Raw genomic sequence first — 11,669 nt, forward strand, 5'->3', positions numbered from 1 at the left:
ATCTAGAGTAGGAAATGCCAATCAACCTACACAGGGATTTCGGAATGAGCCTCGATGAGATTTGAACTGGGTGACATGAAGAAAGAATTTGCCCTTATGGCTCTTGGGGAAGATTTTCAAAGGCACATGTGGCAGCCAGGCTCCCAGACACTTTAAAATATTCAGGTGCCTAACTCCCCTAGAAATCAATGGGAAGTAGCCACTCACATACCTTTGGGGATGTGGGCCACAACTCCTACTGAATGTCCATGGGAATTGGGTCCATAAATTCCATATGTGCCTTTGAACATCCCCCACTTAGTTGCTGCAGTGGGTCATTCCTTCACATGTTACCTAGATATTTATTGTCCCCCCACAGATGAAATACGCAGAAGAATCAAGAAGGAGGAACCTCACTGTGGTGACTGAATTCATTTTACAGGGATTGTCCAACCATCGAGAGCTGGAAGTGCCTCTGTTCTCCATCTATCTGTTATTTTACACCATTACGCTGAGTGGGAACATCCTTCTCATCACAATCACCATGGACCCAGCTCTTCACAACCCCATGTATTTCTTTCTCCGGGTCTTATCCTCCCTGGAGATCTGCTACACCTCGGTCACTGTCCCCATGATGCTGGTGAACTTCCTCTCAGAGGACAAGAGCATTTCCTACATGGGCTGTCTTGTACAAATGTATTTCCTGCTCTTTCTTGGGGCCTCTGAGTGCTTCCTTCTGGCCGCCATGGCATATGATCGCTATGTGGCCATATGCAACCCACTGAGGTACAGGCTCATCATGAACAGGATGGTGTGCCTTTCATTGGCAGTTCTCTCATGGTTCAGTGGGAATGTGGTGTCCCTAGTACAGACAGTCTGGGTGTTCACCTTGCCATTTTGTGGCTCCAATAAGATAAACTATTTTTTCTGTGACATTCCCCCATTGATTAAGCTTTCTTGCATTGACACCTCTCAGTATGAAATGCAGTTGTTTTCAGCTTCTATACTGGTCATCTTCACTCCATTTACTCTCATCCTTGTGTCCTACATCTTTATTATCTCCACCATCTTAAAGATAGCATCGGCTGAAGGCAGACACAAAGCCTTCTCCACCTGCTCCTCACACCTCATTGTGGTGACGTTGTATTATGGCTGCAGCAGTCTGATCTATTTAAGACCCAACTCCATTAACTTACCAGACAGCAACAAAGTGCTATCTCTGATATACACAACTGTCACTCCGACCTTGAACCCTTTTATCTACAGCCTGAGGAACAAGGAGGTAAAAGAGGCTCTGAGGAGAATATTGGGGGACATGATGAAGAGAAAAATATTTTCTCATAGAAAGTAATTTGGGTATACATCTTTTTTTCTGATGTCAGTTATAGAACTGTGCAAATCTTGAGCAGCTCTTTTGAAGTCAATGGCATTCAATGCTATGGTTCAACTAGTATCCAAAAACTGCAAAAAAGAAACACATAAAATGTTAATGTTCTGTCCAATGTTTATATGCATTAGAATTAGAAATTTTGGCCAAAAAGCACTATCAAAGTTTCAGAAATAATTATCATCTCCATTGCTGATGGAAACACAGAAAAAAAAATCACAAAAAATCATCTGCATTTAATATAAGTAGGCTTTCATTTTTTTCATTTCAACTCAAAATTGCAATGAAGAATGTTGTAGAAATATCTAATTTTGGAAAACAATGTCCTCTATGTAAAATCATTGTATTGGAGATCACATGGGTATATGATTGTCTTCTAGATATCAGTATTTATGGAGGAGATCTTACATGTGAAGGGAATATGGATAGTATCATTTCTAGGTTCATTGCACCATTAAGATTAATGTTGACCAAATGCTATTAATTTAATCATGAATGTTTGGTTGACTGTGGCAAGGTAAGCTGGTGGTTCAGTCATTCCTTCCTATATGTGAGGAAAGGTCCTCTGAATTTTCATTCGTCCCTGCCCTGGTTGGCCAAGGTTTGAAAGAAACTGTGGAATATGATGGCATGAATCTCCATGGCCTTGCAACTTCTGTAGTTGATTACACTTGTAATATGCTTCCAGAGCAGAATAATAGTGCCTGATTCTTTTTTGACTGACACTAGTGTAAATCAGAAGTGACTGCACTAACATCAGAGGCATAAGTCAGAGGAGAAATAGGTCCTGAGCATTTAAATTCTCATTCAGAGGTGTGAATGATTGCACAAGATGCAAGGCAGTGGACATTCATACTTCCCTCCCCTTCCTAGAATTTGTCCATATAAAGTAGGCCATAGGACTGCTTGATCTACAATTTCTCCACTCTAGGTACACTACAAAAAAGAATTTTTCTCCACAGACCCTTCGGCCAACTCCTGAGTCTCTCAATCCTATTAGGGAATCATAGAATCATAGAATATCAGGGTTGGAAAGGACATCAGGAGGTCATCTAGTACAACCTCCTGCTCAAGCAGGACCAGTCCCCAACTAATTCATCCCATCAAGGACTTTGTCAAGCCTGATCTTAAAAACCTCTAAGGAAGGAGACTCCACAACCTCCCTAGGTAACCCATTCCAGTGCTTCACCACCCTCCTAGTGAAATAGTGTTTCCTAATATCCAACCTAGACTTCCCCCACTGCAACTTGAGACCATTGCTTCTTGTTCCATCATCTGCCATCACTGAGAACGGCCGAGCTTTATCCTCTTTGGAATCCCCCATCAGGTAGTTGAAAGCAGCTGTGAAATCTCTCCTCATTTTCCTCTTCTGCAGACTAAATAATCCCAATCCCCTCAACCTCTCCTCATAAATCATATACTCCACCTTCTAATCATTTTTTTTGTCCTCCGTTGAACTCTTTCCAATTTTTCCACATCCTTCTTGTAGTGTGGAGCCCAAAACTGGACACAGAACTCCAGATGAGGCCTCACCAATGCCAAATAGAGGGGAATGCTGGCGTCCCTTGATCTGCTGGCAATGTTCCTACTTATACAGCCCAAAATACCATTAGCCTTCTTGGCAACAAGGACACAAAGTTCACTCATATCCAGCTTCTCGTCCACTGTAACCCCTAGGTCCTCTTCTGCAGAACTGCTGCCTAGTCATTTGGTCCTTAGTCTGTAGAAGTGCATGGGATTCTTCAATCCTAAATGCAGGACTCTGTACTTGTCCTTAGTTGAACCTGATCAGATTTCTTTTAGCCCAATACTCTAATTTGTCTAGGTCCCTCTGTACTCTCCAGCATGTCTACCACTCCTCCCAATTTAATGTCATCTGCAAACTTGCTGAGGGTGCAATCCACACCATCCTTCAAATCATTAATGAAGATATTGAACAAAACTGGCCCCAGGACCAATCCTTGGGGCATTCTGCTTGATACCTGCTGCCAACTAGACATGGAGCCTTTGATCACTACCTGTTGAGCCTGACGATCTAGCCAGTTTTCTATCCATCTTATAGTCCATTCATCCAATCCATACTTTTTTAACTTGCTAGCAAGAATTCTGTGGGAGACCGTATCAAAAGCTTTGCTAAAGTCAAGGAATAACACATCCAAACTTTCCCCTCATCCACAGAGCCAGTTATTTAGTCATAGAAAGCAATTAGGTTAGTCAGGCATGACTCGCCCTTGGTGAATCCATGCTGATTATTCCTGATCACTTTCCTCTCCTCTAAATGCTTCAGAATAGATTGAGGTTTGCTCCATGATTTTTCCAGGGACTGAGGTGAGGCTGACTGGCCTGTAGTTCCCCAGATCCTCCTTCTTTTTTTTAAAGATGGGCACTACATTAGCCTTTTTTCAGTCATCTGGGACCTCCCCTGATCGCCATGAGTTTTCAAAGATAATGGCCAATGACTCTGCAGTCACATCCAGCAACTCTTTTAGCACCCTCTGATGCAGCACATCCAGCCCCATGGATATGTGCTCATCCAGCTTTTCTAAACAGTCCTGAACCACTTCTTTCTCCACAGAGGGCTGGTCACCTCTTTCCCACACTGTGCTGCCCAGTGCAGTAGTTTGGGAGCTGACCTTGTTCCTGAAGACAGAGGCAAAAAAAGCATTGAGTATATTAGCTTTTTCCACATCCTCTGTCACGAGGCTGCCTCCCTCATTCAGTATAGGACCCACACTTTCCTTGATCTTCTTGTTGCTAACATACCTGAAGAAACCCTTCTTGTTACTCTTAACATCTCTTCCGAACTGCAACTCCAAGTGTGATTTAGCCTTCCTGATTTCATGTCTGCATGCCTGAGCAATATTTTTATACTCCTCCTTGGTCATTTGTCGAATCTTCCACTTCTTGTAAGCTTCTTTTTTGTGTTTAAGATCAGCAAGGATTTCCCTGTTAAGCCAAGCTGGTCAACTGCCATATTTACCATTCTTCCTACACATGGGGATGGTTTATTCCTGCAACCTAAATAAGGATTATTTAAAATACAACCAGCTCTCCTGGGCTCCTTTCCCCTTCATGTTATCCTCCCAAGGGATCCTGCCCATCTATTTCCTGAGAGAGTCAAAGTCTGCTTTTCTGAAGTCCAGGGTCCGTATTCTGCTGCTCTCCTTTCTTCCTTGTGTCAGGATTCTGAACTCAACCATCTCGGTCACTGCCTCCCAGGTTGTCATTCACTTTTGCTTCCCCTATGAATTCTTCCCTGTTCGTGAGCATCAGGCAAAGAAGAGCTTTGCCCCTAGTTGGTTCCTCCACCACTTGCTCCAAGAAATTGTCCATTACACATTCCAAAAACTTCCTGGATTGTCTGTGCACTGCTGTATTGCTCTCTCAGCAGGTATCGGGGTGATTGAAGTCTCCCATGAGAACCAGGCCCTGTGATCTAGTAACATAACATCACCTTTGTTGCTCACACTTCTAAACTTAATGCAGAGACTCTCTGTTTTTTTCTGCAGTTTCATACCAGAGCTCTGAGCAGTCATACTGCTCTCTTACATACAGTGCAACTCCCCTGCCTGTTCTTCCTGAACAGTTTATATCCATCCATGACAGTACTCCAGTCATGTGAGCTATCGCACCAAGTCTCTGTTAGTCCAATCACATCATAATTCCTTGACTGTACCAGGACTTCCAGTTCTCCCAGGCTTCTTGCATTTGTGTATAGGCACTTCAGATAACCTGCTGATCATCCTGCTTTCTCAGTATGAGGCAGGAGTCCTCCCCTCTTGCGCATTCCTGCTCATGCTTCCTACTGGTATCCCACTTACCTCAGGGCTTTGGTCTTCTTCTCCCGGTGAACCTAATATAAAGCTCTCCTCACTAGGTTAGCCAGCCTGCTTGCGAAGATGCTCTTCCCTCTCTTGATTAGGTGGAGCCCGTCTCTGCCTAGCAGTCCTTTTTCTTGGAACATCATCTCATTCTTTGGTTAAAGAATCCAAAGCCTTCTTTCCAACACCACCTGCATAGCCATTCATTGACTTCCATGATTCAATGGTCTCTATCAGGGCCTTTTCCTTCCACAGGGAGGATGGACGAGAGCACCACTTGCTCCTCAGACTCCTTTATCCTTCTTCCCAGATCTATGTTGTCTTCAGTGATCTACTCAAGGTCATTCTTGGCAGTATCATTGGTGCCCACATGGAGGAGCAGGAAGGGATAGCGATCCGAGGGCTTGATGAGTCTTGGCAGTCTCTCCATCACATCATGAATCCTGGCTCCTGGCAAGCAGCACATTTCTTGGTTTTCCCAGTCGAGAAGGAACCAAAGCCCAATGAAGTCAATGGAGAGATTCCCATTGAAGTTAGTGAGCTTTGGATCATGTCCAAATTTTTAAAGGGTGAAACTCATAACTGTTCAGAGGATTAATACAAGACCTGTGAACTACTTGACTCCTAGTGAAATCCTCAAAATATGGCTGATGTGTTGTGTAGGCCTAATGCTGGCACTCTGGGGAGTGTAATATTTCACCCTAAATGATGCATTCTGAACCTATCACTGAGAGCTTGGTGTAGAACACGTAGCTTACAAACAACTCTTTGATTATCACTACACATGGGTCATGTTTAACTGACATGATGCAGATCACTAGTGGGCGGAGCATTGCTGAAGTGAACACTTGGCCTGTTCTGTGAACGGATAGAGGCTCCCAGATCTTTTTGGTGACATATGAAAACTCTTGATGTTGAGTAGAGCTGGTGGGAAAATCAGGATTTTTCCTGTGAAAAATTTAATGGGAAATATCCCCATTAGAAAGATTCCTGTCTGGAAATTCCAATTTTCCTAAAAGAAATTTTGAAAACATAGGAAAATATTATAGGAAAATATTGTTTTTTTCATACCTTCTTACTGTTTCCAAACTATTTCCACCTAACACTGAATACTGTTAAGTGTTGAAAGCATTTTCATTAAAAGTGAAAGTGTTGCTTTATCTCTGACAGTAATATTTTCAGCACTTAATTATTATTTTCCAAATGGCATAAGTTAGAGGGAGGTCAACCTTTTTATCCTTTTCCAAATTTTGCCATTTGGAAAATATCCTGCTGCGGGGAGGTTCCTGGGATGGGAGTTTCCCAGGACACCAGGGGAGCTGGGTGCCCAGTGGACACCGTGAGATGTGTGCCATTCAGTAGGTGACCTTGAGACTGGGGTCTATCTACATATATGGCTGGTTGTAATTTTACATACTGTCATGTTTTTAAACTACCATGGTGATTAAAACAAATAAAATATTATTATATGAATTTAAAATAAAAAAAAACAACAGTAACAACAATAAAATAATCAATCATACAAAATCAGAGTAGTTAGCGCAATATAATTTGGGGGCAAAACATTTTTTCTTTATTTGTATGTTAAATCCTCACGCAGCCATGTGTGGTGTTCTAGAAAAGCTAAATAAGAATCATTTGCTGTTTGATCTTCCTGATTACAAAATGGGGAAAATGATAACTATCTACCCAGTTGAAGATTAACACTTTGATATTCTAGCTGAACTTTCAACATACAAGCAGTGATTCAGCACTCTGCTTTGTGTCAGCACAACAGCTTTGATTTCAGGAATTTCAATCAGTGTATAAGTGGAGTAACACACGAATATCTCAGAGCCATTCTATAAAGGTCTCAATCAATAGGTCTGATAGCAAAAGACCAGATGAAAATGAGCTAAAATTCATAGAATATGAGTGGCTTCCTGCTTCAATGAATGAAGACTCCAGTGATCTTTGGTTACCCAGCTCAGATCCACAAAGGGAATTAGGCACCTGAAGACAAGATTTAGGCAGTTTCAGGCACCACGGCAATCCACAAACACTTGCTCTGCTGCCACTTAACTCTGTAACCGCCTAAACTTACTTCTGGCAAGATTCTTAAAGGTATTTAGGTGCCTAGTGGGATTTAAGCATCTAACATGCATTGAAATCCCTACCTTTAAAAATACCTTTAAAAATCTCACTTTAGGCACCTAAATTTGCACTGTAAACATTCCCAAAGTGTCTTACTTTGTGCCTCTGGGCATGTGCCTCTGGACATGCATCTCTGGAAGCCCCAGCATGATCCACAAACCTGTGAAGATGAGTGTTGCCCAGCTTATCTCACCTGCAAACCTTATCCAGTAGGCAGGCTCTCTACACACACTTAACTCTACACAAAATGGCCAGAGGGACACAGGGGTGCTGGAATAGGGGGGACCAGGGGACCCATCATTTTTTACAGGAGTTAAGGGCAAGTGCGAGGAGGGAGGGGGCAGAGAAGAATGATCAATGTGCAGAGCCTTCGGGGGAAGAGGTTGTGTGGGAGTGGGGCTTCAGGGGAAGGTGCGACATGAGGGCGGGGCCTCAAGGGAAGGGGTGGTGTGGAAGCTGGGTCTTCGGGGAGGAGGTGATGTGGGGCTGGGACCTCAGAGGAAGTAGCAGTGTGGGGGTGGGGATTCGGAGAAGAGGTGGTGTAGGGGTGGGGCCTCAGGAAAGAGGCTCTTTTGAGGCGTGGCCTTGAGCAGAAGGGGGAGGGCCATGGTTCCGGCAGTGGTAGCCCCCCAACTTCTAGGGAGCTTCTGGTGGTCTTTTAGGGACATGGGAGAAAAAGGAAGCAACAGCAGCATCTTCCCTTGCAAAATTTAGCCCAGTGGTTAGGGCACCCACCTGGGCTGTTGGAGACCCCAGCTCAATTCCCTCCTCTGGTTGATCAGAAGAAGGAATTTGAACAGGGATTTTCCATCTCTCACGTGATTGACCTGACCACAGGGATACACAGTACCTTTCGCTCACTATAGGCCCAGTGCATATTTAATTGTTTATAAACAGAGAAAAAGCTTCAACAGGAAAGACTGGAAGAGCACCATATTAAGATATCTTTTAGTTAGGCTTGGCAGAATTCAATTATAATTTTTTTTTTATAATTTCAATGTATAATAGCAGTGTATACTTGTAAGCATTTTTTTTCTATTTTTATCAATTTTCATTTTCACAATTGGGCAAAATTATGAGTTTTAAGGATTTTTTTCCAATTTTTATTGATTTTAACAATCACAGGTGTGAGAAATTGTGAGGGTGAGTCACTCAACAGAGCTGGTCAGACAACAATTATTTAATGACAAGAGATGTTGATTTTTAAAAGTTAAAACTTTACAACCATTACAACACATGCTGACAACATCACGTGTCAAAATACCACAAGGCAAATATAGATAAATCAAACTCTAATAAATTCTCAAGCAGCATTTTTCTTACTTTGCCTATCTGTAAATTTCTATTCTTATCAATGGAAATATTTTTTTCATTATTTTGTGTGTGTGCGGTAAAATTGATGTATACGGGTAATTTACAAATAAAAATCTAATCCTTCAAGCCTATCTTTTGCACTGGGGTCAGTGCATGTATCTAAAATGCAGAAAACCAATGTTCAAAATTAAACTGGGGGTCTCCAATATTCTTGTTGAGTGGCCTAAGCAGTGGGCTAAAGTTTATAAGAGAAGCCTTCTCTTCTCCCTGCCATTTGATAGGGCTTGCTCTGAGAAAACCTACCAGCTGAGGTATGCCACATGTTGTGATAGCCATGTGTAGGTCCCATGGATCCGGAAACATGTGTTGTGGTAGGTGTTGACCATCATGGCAGTGGAGATATGTCGGCAGGTTTCGCATCTGTTGTTATGGCCGGGGCTGATGCCTCTTTGAGTTGGTGGTTCCTGGTCTATGGGGAACTTGCGTCTGATAATGAGATTGGAGAGGTTGCAGGGGTATGTTTGAAGGCCATAGGAAGGGATTCGGAAAGATGTCATTCAGGATGTGGTCCCCAGAGAGTATGGATTGTAATGGTTTAAGGATACTTAAATTCATAAATCTGCTACACAGCAAAAATCATGGGGCCTTAATAAAGATACTGGATTTATGGCTCATTCCAGCAATTTGTAACTCACCAACCCTCTTTGTCCTGTGACTGGAGAGGTGTTAACTGCCCACTTCACCTTGAATAGCCTCTTGCAACATGTGTTAATGCATTATCTGTTCCACATTTGTATGTAGCTGTGACATGCCGAGTGCCTGTCCCCAGTCTGAAGAAGACCTTTGTGTAAACTCAGAAGCTTGTCTCTTTCACCAGTGGAAGCTGGACCAATAAAAAAATATTACCTCATCCACCTTGTCTCTTTAATATCCTGGGGGAAAACACGGCTACAACAATAGTGCAAACATCATATACCTCATATAGACCCTGTGCACTGCAGGGAACTTCATCATGAATAAATCCCTTACGTCCCCACTGACATTGGTGGAGTTCAGTTCAGGGTGGGCTGGACATGCTCTGCCCATCTCACAGTGAAGCTCGTTTAGCTCACATTACCCCAAGCAGATCCAGGATCTATACAGAATATGCTTTATGAGTCTGAAAATACCTGCCCTGCAGTCATTACTTGTAAACTGGCCCTTCTGCACTCCTGGGTCTCACTGTAGGTAATAGAACAGCTCGAATAATTCAGGGCTCCCACAGGCGCTTTGGTTTACTACATTATACCTCTTGGTGAGCTTCCACTATATATATTTTATTGCGACTTCACAATAAATGTTGAGAAAAAAGTTTGTGATTGGTTATAAAAGTCCTAGTCTTACTCAGAGCTTTTCTCAGGGCCTCCTTGACCTCCTTGTTTCTCAGGCTGTAGATGAGGGGATTGACCATGGGAGTCAGGATGGTGTAGAAGGCAGAGGACACTTTCTTCAGGTCTCGCAGTGCAGCAGTGTCTGGGAGCATGTAGACAACGAACAGAGTCCCATAGAAAATTGTCACCACGATGAGGTGAGAGAAGCAGGTGGAAAAAGTCTTTTGTCTCCCAGTGCTGGAAGAAATTCTCAGGATAGTGCTGATGATATACACATAAGATGCCTGGGTTAATAGAAATGGGGGAAGAAGGAATATGAAGGAGAGAGGGGAAATCACAAGAACCATCAAGCTGGTGTCACTGCAGGACAGTTTTATCAATGTGGTGTAATCACAAAGGAAATGGTCAATTTCATTGGGGCCGCAGAAAATCAATTGTGATAGCCAACATGCTGTGATTGTGCTGGCTACAGACCCAGTTAGCCAACACCCGACTGCTAGCTGGAAGGAAAATCTACTAGTCATGTGGACTGCATATTGCAGTGGTTTGCATATAGCTAAATACCGATCATAAGACATCATTGATAAGAGACAACATTCTGCAGCTAACAGAGAACCAAAAATATCAAATTGTACGATGCAGCCACTAACAGAAATGGATCTGTTCCCAGTCAGGAGACTGGCCAGCATCCTGGGCAGGAGGGTGGAGGTGTAGAAGGTCTCCAAGCAGGACAAGTTCCCCAGGAAGAAGTACATGGGGGTGTGAAAGTGCTGATCAGCCACAATTAGTGGAACAATAAGGCTGTTCCCAGCCACTGTCACCATGTAGATCACTAGCAACAGTGGGAAGAGAAGAATTTTCAGTTCATGGAGATTCCCAAAGCCCAGGAGGATAAATCCTGTGATGAATGTTTGATTTCTCTCTTTTGTGTCTGCCATGGGTTCTATCAAGAAAAATAGTTTTTAAAAAGTAGTAATAATAGCCTGTGAAATATGACATGAAACAGATACCTTTAGGGGGAGGGTTACTTTGTTTTTGTTGATGTTTAAATCTGATTAGAGAGTGAGGGACAGATTGTCCTGGATTTCTGCTCTTGAACCTTTGCCCTGCAAATATCATCAATGTCCCTGTACATGCTCTAACCCCAAAGCCTTTTGCTGGGTTGGTACCTCAGTTATCCGCAGTAACACTGTGCACTTCAGCATTGTGCTGTGTAATGGGCGAGACTGGGAATCAGGAGATCTGGGCTTCAGTCCTGACCCAGTGTGACCTCGAGCAAATCATATCATTCCGTGCCTCATTTTCTCCAGCTGTAAAAGATCAGAATAATATTTTATGCCCTTTATAAAGTGGCTGACCATCTGCTGAGAAACATAGTTCCTGAACATCTTCATGGTGCTATGAGACCACTCACAGCTTTCTGCACACACTAACAAGCAAAGTCAGAATCATCTGTTGTGGTGTATGTAAGACCCAGGAGGTAATTGTTCTGCTCTGCTCATTACCAAGAAGGCCTCAGCTGGAGGGCTATGTTCAGTTTTGGCCATCACACAATAAAAAATACATGGACAAATTATGGAGAATCTAGAAGTGAGCAACAAAATGATAAAAGATTTAGACCTATGAGGAAAGGTTGAAAAAATTGGGCATATTTAGTCTAGAAAG

At 42.8% G+C, this 11,669-nt stretch overlaps 1 protein-coding gene across 1 annotated transcript; it reads left to right on the forward strand.

The window, feature by feature from the left end:
• Nucleotides 1-358: 358 nt before the first annotated feature.
• On the forward strand, nucleotides 359-1,330 carry LOC115641092 (olfactory receptor 10A7-like). The gene has a single exon (XM_030544198.1). It carries the CDS (start codon nucleotides 359-361, stop codon nucleotides 1,328-1,330), a length of 972 nt encoding a protein of 323 aa, XP_030400058.1.
• Nucleotides 1,331-11,669: the final 10,339 nt, after the last annotated feature.

The sequence above is a fragment of the Gopherus evgoodei genome, unplaced genomic scaffold (genome assembly GCF_007399415.2).
Source record: "Gopherus evgoodei ecotype Sinaloan lineage unplaced genomic scaffold, rGopEvg1_v1.p scaffold_33_arrow_ctg1, whole genome shotgun sequence".
Lineage (NCBI taxonomy): Eukaryota > Metazoa > Chordata > Testudines > Testudinidae > Gopherus > Gopherus evgoodei.

Coding starts and splice junctions, on each gene's coding strand:
- LOC115641092 (XM_030544198.1), top strand. CDS start 359: ATGAAATACGCAGAAGAATCAAGAAGGAGGAACCTCACTGTGGTGACT.